The following is a 19,327-nucleotide window of genomic DNA, read 5'->3' as shown; positions in this document are numbered from 1 at the left end:
AGGAAAATGCATTTTTACATTGTTTAGTTGAGAGGGGGAAAATGTGAGAGACTTTGATGAGGCTTAGATATTTTCTCATTGGGTCACTAAAAACCAATCTCCCCAATTTGAGGATAAAATGAGAAAGGGTAAGGGGTAGATGGTAGTAAAGAGATATGGAATGTTTACAATATTTTTACAACAAATTCTAAGTGGCAGATTGTTACTGGTTGTTATTGTTGGGGCAAAAAAGTAATTTTAGTATTAGGTTCAAATTTAAATCAATAACACCACCTATGATTTGTTGTAAAAATGTTGTGAATGTAGCACTTCTCAGTAGTAAAACACAAAAACTAACCCTTCCTTTTGTGTTTTTGTTTTATTTTTTTATTTTTTTTTGCTAGATATTTCATTAGCTGTGTTAGTTTGTAAGTTTATAATAATTTAAAAAAAAAAGTTTCTTATAAACTATTAAAAAAATTTGTTACACATTTACTTGACACAAAAAATATGTTAGCAATTCTCATATTTTATGGAATATTTAAAATATAATATTCCAAACAAAGTATACAACTATATTCTAAACAAAATCACCAACAATTAAAATATAATTACAACCATAAATTTTGAAGGGAAAATTAGTAAAATTGACATTCGCCTAAACAAACTATTCAAATGAGTTTCAAACTTGAATTGCTCTATTTATTAAATTGCTCAATTCGTGTTAACTTGAATCTCCCATGAACTTGTTAAGCTTAAATCTTGGCATGCTAATTCACAGTGTTTGGAATCAAAGATTGCCCCATAGTCAAATTACATTAAAATTTAAAACAGGTAAACAGCTTACAACAGAGGAACCTTCTCAATCCCCCATTTGGAGTGAAGCCAAAGCCACTTTCCTTGCTATGTCCACAGCAATAAATTTTGGTTTCAAGTTTCTGATTTTTGAAGGAGATGCCAAGGTTGTCATTGATTCTATAATTTGCTCATCTTCCAATCCTTTGGGGAAAATCTCTTCCATTATCTCAAACATCTGCAACCTTTTTCCTTGCTTTTTTATTGCAAAATTTTCATTTTGTTATCGATCATATAATGAGCTTGTTCATCACTTAGCTTGTTGGGCATGTATTTCTTCAAATTGGGGACTCCAACCCATCTCTTCCATCCCTCCGTGGGTTTTTTGTAAGGAAATTGATGGACCAGTTCCCCCTTTGTTATCCCAGCCTTTTTTGGGGCGTGTGCCTCCCTTTATTTCTTAATAATATCATCTTACTGATAAAAAAAATGGCCATGTTAAGGATTGTCCTTAGAGCAATTATTAAAAAACTATAATAGGAAAGTTTTGATACTACTTTTATGAAAAATATAAAAAATTGTTAATAAAATTAATTACTTATTCATTTTTCTATAAAAATGTTTCTAAAAATAGTTCTTAGAGCAGTGCCCTTAGGGCTTTTGTTAAAAAAAAAAAAAAAAAAGAAGGTAAACGGCTTACACAAGGACAAACGATATGGTTCCTTTTGCCCTCATTTGGGAAGAGGGAATGAAAAGAAAATAATAATTTTAAAATATTTTTTTCTTCCCTTATTTGAGAGTTTTAATGTTTGGGAGTTTAAATAGGAGGGAATAAAATGAGTAAGAGGAAACACTTATTCCTCTCTATTCCCTTAAAAAAAATTTAGTGGGTCCCGTGCACTGTTCACGAGACCCACAAACTACTTTTCTTTTTCTTTTTTTTCAAAAAAGCAACTTTAAAACTGAGTTCCATGACATTATTTATACATTTAAAAATTATTTTACTATAATATTTTCAGTTTTTAGCAATAAAGTCACATCAAAATAGACCCTAAAACTTTCAAAACACATCTATATATTAAACTCTTTATTTTAAAATAAAGATATAATAATAATATTGTCATAAAAGTATTTCATTCCATTTCCTCAGTATTATTTCCAAACAAAATTATTTATATTTCATTCTTTTCTATTTTATTTCCTCCTCTATATTACTCACAAACATCTTATTAATGTTACTTAATTTCACATTATTTATTTCTTTTTTCATTATTTTCCTTTCCTTAAATACATTACTTTACACTCCATTCCATTCCTTTATAATCCTTTCCATAAACCTTAGTCTCCGTTGGTCGCTATCACTCGTGAAAAAAGGAAGAGACTCCATTGTTAGATAACGGCCAAACCAGCCACTAGAAATTAGAATGCAACCGTCACTTTACTTTATATCTGAGGCAAAACTAACGAATACATAAAGTGTGATAGTGTGTGAGAATCTCAAGTCAACTATCAAACCATGGCTGCAGCTGTTGCAATAAGCAGTACAGTGAAGTACGGGATCATAGGTGTGGGAATGATGGGCAGAGAACACCTCATCAATCTGCATCATCTTCGCACCGAAGGCACAGCTGTTGTTGCCATAGCTGATCCCCATGTCCCTTCCCAACAGCTTGCCCTGCAATTAGCTCAATCCTTTAATTGGCCACTCAAGGTACTATTGCTTTGCATTCGATTTCATATAAAATAATATGGGAATTTTTTTTGTTTGGTATATTCAATTTTGTATTTTTATTCACAGTATTGTTGTTTAATTAATTGGATCAATGAATGGGCACATGAACTCTGGGATTTTAAATGTGGTAGTTCTTCTTGCCACTACTCATATAGCTACAAAACATTCAAGTCCTGATGAGTATATTTTATTCTTTAGGGGTCTTCTCTTGCACACTAGTTTAAGAATTAATGCCTTAATAGAGGTTTTAATGACCTTTAAAAGTTATGAAGGTTTTTTCGGGGCACCGGGAGCTATTGGAGAGTGGTCTCTGTGATGTACTAGTTGTGTCAACACCAAACATGACCCATTATGAGATTCTTATGGACATCATCAACCACCCGAAACCCCATCATGTATTGGTGGAGAAGCCATTATGCACCACAGTTGCTCACTGCAAAGAGGTTAGTAATCTGGTTGCGTGATCATCTCTACATAGAGCTTATCTATTATTATGGCTTGTCATTATATAGATTGTATAGTATAACAAATCACACTGTATATGTAAGATGGGGAAGCTGTTTTGGAACATTATGCCCATTTGTTTAGATGCGCTGTATTAAATACTTGAACTTTGTTCAATTGACGATTATGGGATTGTCACAAATTTTCTCACTTTTTGGTGGCTAACCTGTGGTGGTAGGGAGTCTGGAATTTGATTTGGGTCAATGAATTATGAATTCAGGAATTAATGGGAAGATGAATATGCGGTTTAAAGGTCACGAAACCAATATGACACATGAAGCAAATAATTTACTAAATAAAACCAATTTGTTCCATGAATCCATGATGAAAGTAGCATATGTCACCTTTTTTTTTTTGAATGATATACAATTGGTGGGCACTTGCATGATCAATGTATGAGAATAGAGAACCAAACACTTTGGCCTGACCGAGTCGAGTTTAATGTGAACTTAGGCATTATAGTCATTTGAGGCAGCATACATTAGATTGTAGCATTTCCATGTCATGAAAGTGATTCCTTAATGAGGCAGTTAACCTACTTTTGGAAATTTGCATCATGTAGATAAAAATGTTAGTCATTTTCCTCATTCTAAAGAAGTGCAACATGAATGACAACAAGGTACCTTTGTTTCTGTGCTACAGCTATAATGCTAATGGATATAGTCAATACTGTTTCTAAGGTTTGAATTTCCTTGACAACCAGATGAGCCATGGTGAAAATGTTGTGAACTTTCACGATTTATTTGTTCAGCAGAAAAAGGAAAATCTCTAGATTTATTTGGTCCAATACTATTTCATCAAAATTCTTGTTCACAATGTGTCGAGAAGAAGGAAAAAAATATAGAATAAAATGACTGAAGTTTATCACAAACAGAATTATAACTTATTGACCAGCACTCTACATTAGTTAGTTGATTGCCTTCAGCTATCATTTGTAACTGAATTACATTTGAATACAATTGTGTAGCTGATAACTTTAGTAAGACTTGCATGCTCTTCCATTTTGTTTTAGATTCTAGATTCACACAGTAGTTTAGTTGTTTCTTTCTCTGTTTATTACATATTCAGCTATCTAATTTGTTACATGAGCATACCAATTATATGTTTGAAGACTACCCTGTTATCTAGTTGATTGCCTAGGCTTAATTACTTATTTTTGTTTTTAACTGATTGAGCAGTAGTGTGTGTGTGTGTAATTCAACTGTTTCAACAAATGGGGGAGGCATTGCCACTGAGCTATGAGGCTTTTGACCTTTGATAGAGGAGTAATTGGGGTTTCAAAAAATTTCTCTTTTATCGCTGAAAGATTAATTGTGGATGAACTGTGTCTAAGTAGCGCGTAGAAAATTGAAGAAAGAGGTATACAGTTTCTGTATATGGATGCAAAAATGAATTTGTGTTTCATTTTAGGCTAGCACCCAAACCTGTGTGGAGTATTATTTGAATTATAGTAGAGATATACTTCTTAGTAATATCCTGTGGCTTCACCGCTTTCATTTCATTGACATACACATATTTTGCTGAATTCATGAATGATTTTGTCTAGATATGATAGTAAACAGCCAGATTATGCACGGAATTTCTCTCCCTGTTTGTCTTCCTCAAGTTGTTGATGTATATCATATTTTGTCTATGGAGTTAGGTCGTAAATGCTGCTAGAAAGAGGCAGGATATTCTTGTACAAGTTGGTCTGGAGTACAGATACATGCCACCTGTTGCTAAACTAATAGAAATAGTTAAGGGCGGAAATCTTGGACAGGTTAAAATGGTGGCAATCCGGGAACATCGTTTTCCCTTTTTGGTTAAGGTATTAATTGAACTCTTTCCATGTTTACAGTCTAGAAATCCATCTTACAGACTTATGTTTGTGATAGGTCAACAATTGGAACCGGTTCAATGTTAACTCAGGGGGAACACTGGTAGAAAAGTGCTGCCACTTCTTTGATCTGATGAGGCTGTTTGCAGGTGCAAATCCTGTCCGTGTGATGGCTTCTGGAGCTATTGATGTTAATCACAAGGATGAAATATATGATGGAAAGGTAACTTTGATGTGATAAAAATTGGCAAGGATGTTATAAACAAATGGAATGCGTGAAAAGAATTTAGTGTTACAGGTTTAGCTATTTGTTAATATTTTAAAGGTGTTGAATCCTGCAGAAATTAGAAAGTCATATACCCAATTTAATTTGAACATGCTTCCAAACTGTACCACTGGCTCACTAGGTTGTCACAACCAGTCTCCCAATCACTTAGATAAAGCAAGTTGGCTGAGCATAGTCTCATTTTTCCATGCCTTGTTCATGTGGAGCTATTTATTATGTTTATACTATTTCAAGCATGGTTTGGTAGATATTATTGTTTATGTCGTTTGGAGGGGTTAAAAGATGCGCTGCTTTTAGCATTTGCATCCTAATTAATGGATGATATTTATCCAAATTTACTATCAATAAAATAAGATGTTATTATCCCATTATACCAGAAAGAAAATGAAACCTTGATGATGGAACTTCTTTTATTGATTTAGTGAAGTTCAACCAGTTTTTTTTTTTTTTAATTTATATATACTTCTACTGATTTATTACCTCCACCTGAAAGCCTATACAATGGCAGACAACACTTTTTGAGAGACAAAGAACACTTTCCTTGAAGAGCATGGACCATAAGGCATGACTGTGGCTTTAGGCTCCCACTTTCACATGCATACCAGGGACTCTAATTTGTAAAAATCTAATCACTATTTTTTGTCCGTTGGTAAAATGAAGGCATAAAACAAGCTCAAAGACATACTTTGCTATACCATGTTTTTTTTTGATAAGTAAGATGTTTATTGATATCAAAAATGAAACACCCTAGTACACAGGGAGTGTACAAGGGTTAAACAGTCAAGAGCACAAATTACAAGAATCTAAGAAATCAAGAAAAGATAAAGATGATTGGTTCTGCAGAGCAGTCAACCAATCTCTAAGGGTTCTAAAGAAAAATAGTTTCAAGTCTGAAATTGATCTCTCCTTATCTTCAAAGCACCTGCTATTTCTCTCTCACCAAAGACACCACAATAAGCAATGTGGAACAGTCATCCATATATGCCCATTTCAATGGCAACCAAATTTGCCTTGCCAACATGCTAATAGCCCCACTACAGATTGCGGCATCACCCAGCTAACTCCAAACAATCCAAACACCATTGCCCACATATCCATTGCAACCGGACAATGGAGAAAAAGATGATCAACCGATTCACCATTGCACTTGCACATGTAACACCAATCCAATATCCAAATCTTCCTTTTACGTAAATTGTCAATCGTTAAGCACTTCCCCAAAGCAGCAGTCCAAACAAAGAAAGCAACACGAGAAGGAATTTTCTGTTTCCAAATACTCTTCCAAGGAAAGCAACAATCATTGGAGCCCACTAAGAGACTGTAATATTCCTTAACCATAAAACCCTTCTTTCTATCAAGTTTCCAGCACATCTTATCCTCACCAAATCCTTTCACCGAAGCACCATAAATGGTATCCATAAAACCAGCCAATGCCTCTAATTCCCGAGCATGCACACCCCTAAAGAAACTTACATCCCAAAAGAGAACTCCATTATCAAGCTTCATAAGCTCAGCCACACTAGCCTCCTTGTCTCTGCAAAATCTATACAATTCCGGATAACTGACTACAAGGGAAGTCTCACCACACCAATGGTCTTGCCAGAATTTCACTCTTGACCCATCCCTAACATCATATAGAATGTGGCGAGAAAAAAAAGGCCATCCCTGACGAATATTTTTCCACAAACCCACACCATATGGACCATTAACAGGCCTAGTACACCAGCCACCCCCTTCACAGCCATATTTTACCTCTATCACTTGCCTCCAAAAGGCAGTCCTCTCCATCCCGAATCTCCATAGCCACTTTCCAAGCAAAGCTTCATTAAAAAGTCTTATCTTCCTTATCCCAAGGCCCCCTGAAGCAATGGGACTGCATACAGTAGCCCATTTAACTAAATGGAATTTTGGCTCATCTCCAATGCCACCCCATAAGAAATTTCTCTGTAGTTTCTCAATTCGGTTAGCCACAGTAACAGGAATAGGGAATAGAGATAGGAAATAAGTAGGTAAATTAGATAGAGTGCTTTTAATTAAAGTGACTCTACCTCCCTTTGATAAGTACAGACGTTTCCATCCTGCTAATCTCCGTTCTATCTTTTCCAGAATTGGGTTCCAGATTGCCTTATCCTTGCATTTAGCTCCTAAAGGAAGACCCAAATACTTCATTGGAAGAGTACCTTGTTTACAGCCAAGAACAGTCAACAATAAGTCCAAATTATGCACCATACCAACAGGAACCAATTCTGACTTTGCTATACCATGTTAATAAATGCAGATAATACATGTTTCTTTTGTTGTGCAATGACTGGTTGCCATTTAGATAAAAATTGGAATCTGGAAACTTATAGCTTGTTTGGATGGATGGGGAGTAGAGTAGAGGGAGGGAGAGTAAGTTAAATGACCTTGTTTAGATGTTTTTTAAGGGAGGAGGGGGAGGGATTTGGAGTTCTAACAACTTCTAACCCCTCATTTTTTTTTTTAAGAACCCGGACCATGATGCCCAAGAGAGAAAACTTTATTAAGGAACATCAAACAAAAGGAGAGGAGAAATGTCCTCTGGTACATCCTCTAGCCAAACAACAAGGTCCGATAAGTCTTTAGCTTTCTTGGCGAGAGCATCGGCAACTACATTACAGTTGCGTTTGACATGATTAAAACGAATAAAATCGAAATCAGCAGCTAAGATCCTAATGTCGTCGATGATGTTTCCATACTCTGCTGACGCTGAATTGCCTTGGTTGACAGCTTGAATGACCACTGCAGAATCACCTTCAAAGATTACTTGTCAAAGCCCAATTTCCTTGGCAAAGAGGACCGCCCTTGTACAAGCCAACGCTTCCATTACTGCAACTGAAGTGGAGAGGGGGGTTGGCACTGAGAGAGCACCAATTGCCTCGCCCCTGCTGTCCTGGATGATCATGCCAATTCCAGCTGAGGAGCTTGCTTTGAAAACTGCCGCGTTGAAGTTGGCTTTGTAGTGCAGAAACTCCGGAGGGTGCCACTGAGTTGATACTGCAATTGATGGGGCCTCGTTTGGAGAGTCTTGGGCTGATACGAACTCCTGAAGAAGTGTGCCTGCTCTTGGGATGATGTTGGTTACTGGTATCGCTGGACGCCCATATTTCAAAGCGTTTCGATGGTTCCAAATTGTCCATGCTGTCATTATAAATATCTCCTTTCTGAAATCGTCCTTCACCTGCAAAAAACAATCCAATAAAGTGTTAAAGGACAGCGGGCGGGCCTGGGCAGCAGGAAGAGTCCAAGACAGTGCGCCTAACTTCTTCCAACTTGCTGCATGCCCACAATGCATGAAGAGTGTCCTTGGGTTCAGTCATGCATTGCTCACAGAGGTCGGTGTTGCTGATGTGTCTATGCTGAAGATTAGCCATAGTGGAGAGAGCATTATTACAAGCACGCCAGGCAAAATGTTTCACTTTGTTCGGCACCCTCAAAGACCAAAGCCTCTTCCAAAACTTCAGTTGGGGATCAGGTGAAGAGCTACCAGCCTCACCACTATTGTCCAAGGCAACCAACATCTTGTAGGCACTATTAGTTGAAAAAATACCATTAGGAGTTAGACCTCATGTAATATCATCAAGAGGCATTTTAAGGCTCAACGGGATTCCCAAAATCAAGGAAGCTTCATGGGGGAGGAAAAGCCTTTCCACCACATCAGATTTCCACATTCCTAGTTCATGGTTGATCAAGGAACACACCTTTGTATTGGGCTGGACAGAAGTAAGGGGTGATATAGCAATTCTATTGGATTTAATTGGAAGCCATCTATCCTCTTTTATTCTAACATCTTGCCCATTCCCTATCCTCCACACCATACCCCTACGGATTACATCTCTAGCTCCTAGAATACTCTTCCATGCATAGGAACCAATGGAAGAGTCTTTGGCATCTAGGATTGAGCAGTCCGGGAAAAATCTTGCTTTGAACACCCTGTGGCAAAGGGAGTTTTGGTTGTTTATCATGCGCCACACCTGCTTAGCCAATAATGAGTCATTAAACTTCTCAATCTCTTTGAAGCCCAAACCCCCCAACTTCTTTGGCCTTGCATAAACGCTTCCAATTCACCCAACGAACCTTTCTACTATCTCCATTATGTCCCACCAAAATTTTCTAATCAAAACCTCCAACTCCTTCACCAAACCCTTTGGAAGTTTGAAACAACTCATAGTGTATGTGGGAATGGCTTGAATCACCGACTTTATCAACACTTCTTTGCCTGCAGGAGAAAGGATTTTTTCCTTCCATCTTTGGAGCTTTCGCCAAACCCTCTCCTTGAGGTAAATGAAACTTTGTTTCTTAGCTCTCCCCATCAAGGCCGGCAAACCTAAATATTTTTCATATTGCTGAATGGCCAGAACCCCAAGGAGTTGCTGGATATTGCTCTGAACCTGTGGATGAGTATTAGAACTAAAAAAAATACAGGTTTTATCTCTATTAATCTTTTGCCCCGACCCTCTTTCATAGACAACTAACAAACCTAGAATAGCTTGGCATTCCTCCTCCTTGGCTCGACAAAATAAGACAGTATTATCAGCAAAAAACAAATGGGATACTTTAGGGCCATTGCGGAAAATTGATACCCCATTTATATCACCCTGCACTTCAACTTTTTTTAACAAACCTTGGAGACCAAGAGCACAAAGTAAGAAGAGGTAGGAGAGAGGGGGTCACCTTGTCTTAACCCTTTGGTGGGTTTGATGTTGCCCATGGGTTGATCATTCAAGAGGACAACATAAGAAACGGTTGGCATGCAAGACATAATAATTTTAATCAAACTGTCAGCAAACCCCAAATGCCTCATCACTTTCTCCAAGAAAATCCATTCCACCCTATCATATGCCTTACTCATGTCAAGTTTTAATGCCATGTAACCTAGTTTCCCTTGGGTCTTTCTTTTGAGGTAATGGAGGGTTTCAAAAGCCACAAGTACATTATTTGTAATCAACCCCTCATTTATAATTCTCCAAAATTGGAGAGATTTAGAGGGAGAGTAGAGTATAGAAATGTTTGACCAAATGAATTACTAAATTTACTCTTACCATTTTAACAAAATTACAACTATGAAAAGACTAATTATTCCCCTCCTTCTTACTTAATCTTAAAAACATTCAAACAAGGTGGAGGATAACCATTCCCCTCTACTCTCCTCCCCACTACTCTCCTCTCCCTCCAAACTTTCAAACATAGCATTAGCGTTTTGAATAGAGAATATTGCACCTGAAGTTTCCGAACAGAAGCTTTGGAAAATATCTTCATTCTACAGAAATCTCAGATCTTTAAATTTTGGAGCCCTTTATGTTTTGTTCACCCTCTTGTTTATTCACTAGGTTTTTATTTATTTTTGCTAAACCTTTATTCACTAAGTTTTGTGTTCAGGTACCGGATATAATTGACAATGCATATGTTATTGTTGAATTTGACAATGGTTCTAGAGGGATGCTCGACCTCTGCATGTTTGCTGAAGGCAGTAAAAATGAGCAAGAAATATCTGTTGTTGGTGACATTGGGAAGGTAAAATTCTCTCCCCCTCTCTGATCACTTGCAGTGTGTCCACAAGTGACACGGGGGCCAGTATAAGACAATGTGACTTATTTCGTGTAGTTGCCCACATGAATTTCCACTTGAATTTCATGATTACCTCCCACATGCAGTTGCCTCTTATGGAATTTCCACTTGAATTTCTGGTGGACCAGTATAAGACAGTCTGACTTATTTCATCAGTTGCAACCATTAATTGCATTTCCTTGTGACCTCTCTAGCATTTGCTTTTGTTTTGTGCATGCATTCGGAGAAATGCATGTGTTTTCCCTTTCAGCTTGATTAAAATCACAAGTATGCTACAGGGGGAGGCCTTTGTTCCCGAGAGTATTGTACATTTTGGTACACGAGAGAAAGGAAGAGATGGTGTCCATACTTTAAAGGCTGAGGATGAGCGAATAAAGTGGGTTGCTTTCTCTAAAAGTTTAATTGTTTCAAATTGTGAACATATATGGAAACTCCAATTTTCATGACTACAAGGAAAGCCTTTATATATGGCAATCCTTTTAACTAAGTACCTAATCAATTGGTTTTCAGATATGATGGGCTGCATCATGGGTCTAGCTACTTGGAACACCTTAACTTCTTGTCTGCAGTTCGAACTAAAGGTGGCCAAGCTCCTGCAGTGGGTTTGCAAGATGGTTTGATTTCAGTTGCCATAGGAGTTGCAGCACAGCTCTCCATAGAGAAGGGCCGATTTGTTCCCATCACGGAAGTCATGGATTAATATTACAGTGCTTCTGTTTGACTGTAGATCAAAATGGCTGTAATTGTATATCGGGTGGCCTACATTAAAAGGGATTAGCCTATAATAAAAGTCTGCCATATAATGCAAAAATTTTACTTTCCTTGTTTCTGCTAACCTTAACAGATTTATTTTTGGGTCAATGCTTAAACCCTGTGCACAATAAATAAATAAAAAATGCTGTGATATCGTGATTTTTAATTAGCCAATCAAGGAACTGTAAATTCTTGAAGTTGTTGAACCAGTAAAAAGGGCAAAGCTATTCCCAACACCGAATAGATAGATGCCCACGTTGAGACTGATGACTCTAGAAGATGGTGGTTAATTAGTTTTACAGAGGAAGCATGACTAGGGGAAATTGTTAAAGCCCCTAGGAGCTATGGACACAGCCTCATTGCTTTGCTTGGTGATTTCAATGAAATACTGGAGCAAAGGGAGAAACAAGGTAGTTACCCCAACAGAAAATGATGGAATTTTTTTAGTAGCTGCCATTTGATTGACATGAGATATAGGGGCATGGACTTAAAATAGGGACAACGGTTGAGGTGGGGAAGCAAATATTCAAGAGAGGCTTGATAGAGCAACGGCTACTATGGAGTGGCTTCAATGGTTCAACAGTGGTGTGGTCTATCATGTCCTGATGTCCCCAAATCTATTTCCTATCATGTCCCCATATTAGTCGAGACGTGAACCCAAGTAAAGCACAAAAAGAGGGGACACAGACGACAGAGTTTTGAGGAGAAATGGGCCACAAAACCTGAATGCGAAGAGATCATACGTGCTGTGTGAAGTGTGTAAGAGTCAAGAATGAGCAAACAATAAAATTGTGAGTGACGTGGTCTAGGCAATTCAAGAATGAAGAAACCAATCACATCACTCATATATCTATTGACAGGACTGAGCAGTTCGGATTGGCAGGGAATTTTTTTTTTAACTAATCCGCGATTGATGGGTTGGAAAAATTTCCAAACCACCTTCGAGGCTTCGACCCACCAAGCTTCAAAAAGGCGGGTTGGTTGAAATTTTTGGTTTGGACTTCACAAATTGGGCGGGTTAGTTATATGTTGTATACCAAATTTTAAAATTTATTTTACTATTTACAAATAAATTTAAGTTGTATTTCCTCTAGATCTTATAAATCATTGAAGGAAATTATAGAAAGTGATCAACTTTTCCATATATCCAAATACATACAAACTTAAGTTTTGAATATTTTTCAATTTTCTACTAAAAAAAATTGAGTACCATTTCCATATCACTATATATGCTTAGAAGTAAGTTGGGAAACTATCATTCATTTTTCATGTTAACATATATAAATCATGGTGTTAACAAAAAAGATAAAATATATATATATATATATATATATATATATTTGAGATGAGATAAAGACTAAAAAGAGATGAGCATATATATATATATATAATTTATAATTGGGTTGTAATAGATATCGTTAGTTTTAAAAAAATTCAACTCGCCACCCAATTTGATCCATTGCCACCCAATCTGACCCATTGTTTTAATAGTTGAACGTGACTAACTCACTTGGAAATCAATATCATATTTGTGCAGGGTAGTGCACGTCAAACGGTTTGGGCAGATTAAGTAGGTTATTGCACATGCCTAATTGACACTATGACTAATGTCTAGCAATCAAGGAATTATACATATATAGCTCTCACATCTCCTAAGTTCTGAAATTTTGTAACTATGTAAAAGCATAGAGATTTGATGTTATTTAGCATGAAGCATGGAACAATTCGAACGAGTGTGATTAGAAACACCACAATAGTAACTGACAATAGATTTAGGACATTTAACCATTTTTATTGAAGATAATAAATTAATATGTAAGAAGCACATTCATTAAACATGCCAATATGCCATTGCCAAGTTAAGAGTTTAAATATGGAATGAAATAAATGTATTATACTTTTTATTATTTTGAGGACAAAGTTTAGTTACAAAATTGGAATGAAATAAAATAAACATTGCTATATATTTTGAAAATCTAACTGTTGAATTGCATGTTTTTTATGCTCTTTATACGTATGTCAAATTTTATGTCAATCGGATATTATTTACTATATTATCTATAAGCTTGTATTTTATTCATAATTTTAAACTACAAAAACTTACAATTTAAACAATTTATTAATGACATAGTTATTGATCTTTAATTTTCTAGAAATTTTGCAAGTACGAAGGATATAAAAAGAAAATGTAATCTAATGGTAGATTTGTCAAAATTCACCTCCAATAAAAAGATATTAAGTAAGAAACACCCTGAAAAAAGTAAGATTGTAATCTTAAGCTATAACCAATTTTGTAGCTAAACTATATCCTTATTTTATTATCAAACATTATATACCTTAAGGGTACATACAAGATGATGTAATGCAACAACTATTATTATTAATGCATTTGGTTCTCTCTTTTTTTCTTTTTGAGAAATATTGCATTTGGTTCTTAAAGAGGAATAAAACCACAAATTTGTATTTTTAGAAACATAATAATTTTATATTTATCATAATTATTATGCACATAGAGATAATTTGTATTTTGGGAAATATAATAAATTTTAAATAATAATAAAACATCATTGAGAAAAATAAATATTCTCAATTTAAGAAATAGTTATTACTAAAAATGAAACCAAACTTGTCATAAATTTTTCTATATTTATGTGTATAATTAAAAAAAAAACTTTATGTCATATTATTAATGCATAATAGCCAACAGTACATACACAATAATCAATTAATGCATCTACAATAATTTTTATATATATATATATAAAAATTAACTTTAAATTCCATTAAAAACTTAAGGACATTATATTTTATGTAAATGGTAAAATATAATATATGGCTAATGCTTACATATATAATAATTTTTTATACATAAAATGTAGGGATAAAGGGCCCAAGAGTATATATTGGGCCATGGGTCTTGTCCGATGACGCTTAGTAGTCTGAGAATAGATAGACAATAGAGAAGACGTAAGAGTCAAAGCGCCACGAACAAACTATGACTGCGAAGGTTTGGGAAGGTAGTCCGAAGACAAATGCCTCCTTGGCTAAGCAAAGCAGAAATTAGAAGGATTGGTCTGCCCTTGAGGGCAACACTTCGAAAGGTTTTACTGATAATGATAAACATCAGGGAAATGTAGGACAAAGGGAAGCTAAGGAATATTTAAGGAAAGCTGCTACCACCGCATTGAATTCTTTACAGCTAACCCTCTGGCTGCATTAATGTGGAAGTGATACCTGAACAGTAGCCAGTAGTCTTATAACTACTTCCAAAGATTTAAAAAATGTGCCGATGGGATAAGGAATAAAGCCAACAACTTGACCTACACGTGGACAGTAGAGATGAAAAAGAGAGGGGTATATAATAGAGAAAGAAGCCCCCATACGAAGGGATCTATCTGAAAATTGAGAGAAAAACATTGAAGAAACAAGAAGTAGACTTGTAACCAAATTCAAAAGATATATATACAAGAACTAATCTTCTCGAACTGTGCAGAGGACGATTTTTTTTAGGCAAAACCAGTTTATTCTTGTTTTCTTGTCATCTGGATCTACTATAATTGTTATCAAACTCATTAAAGCCTAGTTTTCTAGCTCACTCTCTACAAATTCATTGTATTAGGCTCTTTGGGCCTAGATCCTTTTACCTTTTAGACTTAGGAACCAAACTGTGTCCTTACATAAACATAATCATAAAAAAATATCTATCAATAACTATTATAATTATTGAATTTCATATTAGAAAAGTAAATAAAAGTGAGAAAAAAAAAATCATATTATGTTAGTTGTTTACTTAATTGAATTTTCAATTAGTCTAGTCTTTAAAAAAGAAATGGTTAGAATGTCAAATTTAAAATTAATGTTCACAGATATGAATTTAAATTTGAATATAAATAATTTTTTCAATATTTTTTATATTTGAGATATAAATTTTACACTAACTTAATCAAAATATCTAGAAATTTTATGCTGACTTAATCTAAATGTATATGTGTATAAAACTCCTTTATGGATACTTGAAGTCTTGAGCCCCGAGCCCTTGCCCCACTCTCTCACGTCACAAAAACTTGTTTTTGTGGAGTGTTCTTCACGCCAATAATACACGGTGGTAAATAATTACATTTTTTTTCTTGAATATAAACTTTTTTAACAGATGGTACATAACATTTTCCATATAAAATATTGTATCAGGCATAAATAATTTTGAAATGATTTTACTCTTAAAATGAGTATCTTACTCGATTTCAAATTCCTTTCTTAATATCTAATCAGAGGGAGATATATTATGAACAAAGTTTGACTACAAATTTGGATGTAACCTAAGACTACAACTTCCTTTAAAAAATTAATACCGTTACATATTTTAAAAATCTAACTATTGAATTATGTGTTCATTACGCTCTTAACACACATGTAAAATTTTGCGTCAATCATACGTTATTTACTATGTGATCCATAAACTTATTTTTTATATTTAATTTTATACTACAAAAATTTATAATTTAAACACTTGATTGATGACATAGTTATTGATCTTTAATCTTTTAGAAATTTTGCAAGTATAGAATATATATGAAGAAAATGTAATCCAATTGTAGATTTGTCAAAATTTACATTCAATAAAAAAAATATTAAGTTATCTATACTACTATTTAAAGGGCTTCCCCTGTTTGGATTCCTCATTTTTTTAGTTAAAAAGTGCTCCTACAATCTTATGTTTAAGCAGAGACAAAATTAAAGGACAATCCGGTAAAAATGCAACTCTAACTCCTACTAAAACATTGCCTAAAAAATAGGACCACTCTCCTATTAATTTTTAAATTGATTTATTCACTTATAAATTAGATTTTTAAAATAAAAATTATATATATAAAATAATTAAATACAGTTTTTTTTCTACAAAATAAGACCACTAAAAAAAAAGTCTCATCGCACGTGCGAAGCGCGTGTAATGAGACTAGTAGTTTTTAATTACAACCAAGTTTCTAACTCTGGTCAAACTTTGTCTATATATTATTCCTTGCCAACCCTCTTTCCTTTCTTTCCTCCCTTTCCTTCTTAATTTGTCTGCTTTCCAGGTGAGATTTGGAAACTTATTCGATAAAAGTTTGACCAGGATGAATCAATTAACAAAAACAGATAAAGATGATCTGTTAAGTTTCTCAAAAAAAAGGATGATCTGTTAATGGACCTTGTCTTAATGCCCTTTTGATGCAATGCCATACACGTAGTTAGCACGCCTCAAAATTGTCAATGTGATTGCATCAAAATTCCAAAAAAAAAAATATTAAAATTCTCAGTTTCCACCTATACTCATTTAATCACGGAAAAAGTTTACTTTTAAATTGGTTTAAATGAAATTTTCTCTAACTAACCACGCAATACTTTTAGCCACATGACTTTCATATAACTTGATTAAATAACACGTGAATAATTTTATAAATCGCCACATAATAGATTAGATGAGATTCCCAAAAACCTTATCCATCAATCACCTTCCCAAAAATAGTTTGTAACATTCCCATTCATTAGCTTATAAATATTGATTCTATGCTATAGCATCGTTGCCCCCCTACGTATATACTTGAGGTTGTACAAGCACTTTGTGAGTCAAAGATGACTTTGACAATATTTGGAGTCAGCAAAAATGCAATTGTTGCAATTGGTCTTCTCTACGTACTGATTATCTGCGAAAACGCCCAGGGAGCCGAATACGTTGTGGGAGGTAAGATAGGATGGGATCTGGATCCTTCGGTTTTTCATTGGCCTGAGGGAAAGAGCTTCAAAGCCGGTGATGTCTTAAGTAAGTCCATTTTATTTTCAACTTCATAAATTTATAAAGGAAAAGAGAAAGAGAGAAGTTACTAAATAATATGAAGATTGTACTTTAAATTGATTTCTGAAATATTTTTAGCCTTTCAATCCCAACATATACTATTATTTGGTTAATATTTTTTGAAAGTATATTATTTGTGTCCAATAATGAAATCAAAAACAGTATTTTTTTTCTCTTTAAAAAAGCATAAATATATGGTACATAAAAGATATACATAATTCTTGTGTTTTCTTGGAAAGCGAAAGTTCTATGCCTTGCATGCATATGTATATCCAGCAATTCTCATATTTTCAGAATTAAATACATAATATTTTAATTTTTTGGATATATACAATTGGGGATTGCAAGCCAAAATGAAAATCAATAATAAAACCTGCTTTACTCATTAATTCAAACTCTTGGAGTACAACTTTGTTAATTAGTTGATTTTTTTTTTGGATTTATGGAAACAGTTTTCAAGTATTCCAATCCATTGTTCAAAGTGGAGCAAGTGACTAAAACACAATTCGATAATTGCTACTCAGACTACAATCCGATCAAGACTTATGATTCTGGGCATGACAAGGTTAAAGTAGAGAAGGGTACGACTTACTTTATATGTGCTGTCCCGGATTATTGTGGATACGGGATGAGAATTGTTATTAATGCAACCTAATGAGAACCTTGAATGTCTTGACAAATATAATAAGTTTTTGTATTTTGATATTTTCTTCCATTGTTGTTGGAATAATAAATTTTTGTTTATAGTTCTAATAAGAACATTGAAGATTGCACCTCTATAAACTTGTCTTGACTTGTTTTATCCCCCTCTTATCAATTTTAGCTATTGTCCCCTCACCTTTGCAATAATCCAGTCCTTTCTTGTAAAGGCCGTAACATAATATGACCCTTTTTTTTTGTTTGTTTAAAATTATGTCATGAGAATTGTAGGATATAAAGTAGCACAGTTTTTAAAAAAGACGAAGTCCATGGGAATTGGCTAATCTGACAGAAGGATATGCGCCATTTTGTATATAAAAAAAAAAATGGCGGAATGATCCAATCCAGCGAATATAATGCAACCCTTTTTTTTTTTAACTCACTCGACCAAATTTTAGAAATATCTCTCACCCCTTCCTTCTCTCTGGCATCCATCTCCACCCCCTCTGTTTATTATAAATCAATTTTGGTCTCTTATTACTGTTTTAGTTGCTCCAAGTGAAACTTAATCATGTCTGGTTGGGTGATTTTGGAAGTATCATTTTGTTTGGTTAGAAAAGAAATAGGAGACCAGTGGTCCTGAATATTTTTTTCCTTATGTTCATCAAAATGGAAAAATTATACCGTCCAAATCACGTCACTTGTTCACCATTTTATTAAAGGACTCTCACATATTTAAAATTGCTAAGTCAACTTATGATTAAAAAGAAATTTAGTTAAACTACCTCAATAACTTTAAACAAGTGGTGTACCTTTGTGTTAGAACTCATTTTTCTCTCCCTTGTGTTTGCATATTTATTTTTCAAAAAAAGAAGAAGGTAAGAGACAGGTGGAAGTTTTTTAGTATAATTGAGGACAAGTGATTTGGTCCACTATGAGGACAGTATAATTTTTCATCAAAATGCTATCTCCTTAAAATAGGGAGAAAATTGAAGAAAAATTGCAAAACCCTTTGTTTTGGACCCCCTTGCAACGACCCTTGTTTTTTTTTTTTTTTTTTTTTCCCTTCTTCTTTTATTAACTTCTAGCTCTCATTTGGGTTTTATTTTTATTTTTATATCTGTTTTAGTTTTTTTTTTTTAAATCCATTTTTCTCAATTTGTTTTGGGTTCTATTTTTTATTTATTTTAATAATGCAGTGCCAATGCATACACAATTTTTTAACAAAAAAAATAGTGTTCTTTTTATTTAATAGGGGCATGAGAGTAAATTTATACAATCTACCTTTTCGATCATCCAATTTTGTTTCTCAACCAAAAAAAAAAAAATTCATCCCTCCATTTTTCCACTTTCAATCAAACACCATGAGAAAAAACTAAAATCTTCTATCTTTTTTATTCTCTC

At 34.3% G+C, this 19,327-nt stretch overlaps 2 protein-coding genes across 3 annotated transcripts; both read left to right on the top strand.

Moving 5' to 3' along the window:
* Positions 1–2,121: 2,121 nt before the first annotated feature.
* LOC142614051 (uncharacterized) lies at positions 2,122–11,625 on the top strand. Of its 2 annotated transcripts, XM_075786579.1 has the most exons (7): positions 2,122–2,485; positions 2,779–2,949; positions 4,653–4,817; positions 4,885–5,049; positions 10,510–10,644; positions 10,977–11,074; positions 11,209–11,625. In XM_075786579.1, the coding sequence occupies exons 1-7, from the start codon at positions 2,291–2,293 to the stop codon at positions 11,396–11,398; spliced, it is 1,119 nt and encodes a 372-aa protein (XP_075642694.1). In that variant the 5' UTR covers positions 2,122–2,290; the 3' UTR covers positions 11,399–11,625. The 2 variants fall into 2 exon arrangements, with proteins under 2 accessions (XP_075642694.1, XP_075642695.1); XM_075786580.1 differs by lacking the exon at positions 2,779–2,949 and having other exon boundaries at positions 2,155–2,485.
* Positions 11,626–17,064: 5,439 nt separating this feature from the next.
* Positions 17,065–17,939, top strand: LOC142612016 (stellacyanin-like). The gene is made up of 2 exons (XM_075784149.1): positions 17,065–17,173; positions 17,737–17,939. Exons 1-2 carry the CDS (start codon positions 17,065–17,067, stop codon positions 17,937–17,939), a joined length of 312 nt encoding a protein of 103 aa, XP_075640264.1.
* The last annotated feature ends 1,388 nt before the right edge of the window (positions 17,940–19,327 follow it).

Source organism: Castanea sativa, chromosome 10, assembly GCF_040712315.1.
Source record: "Castanea sativa cultivar Marrone di Chiusa Pesio chromosome 10, ASM4071231v1".
NCBI lineage: Eukaryota > Viridiplantae > Streptophyta > Magnoliopsida > Fagales > Fagaceae > Castanea > Castanea sativa.
Note: the sequence above shows the minus strand (reverse complement) of the source record. Positions and strands in the feature narration are given on the sequence as shown.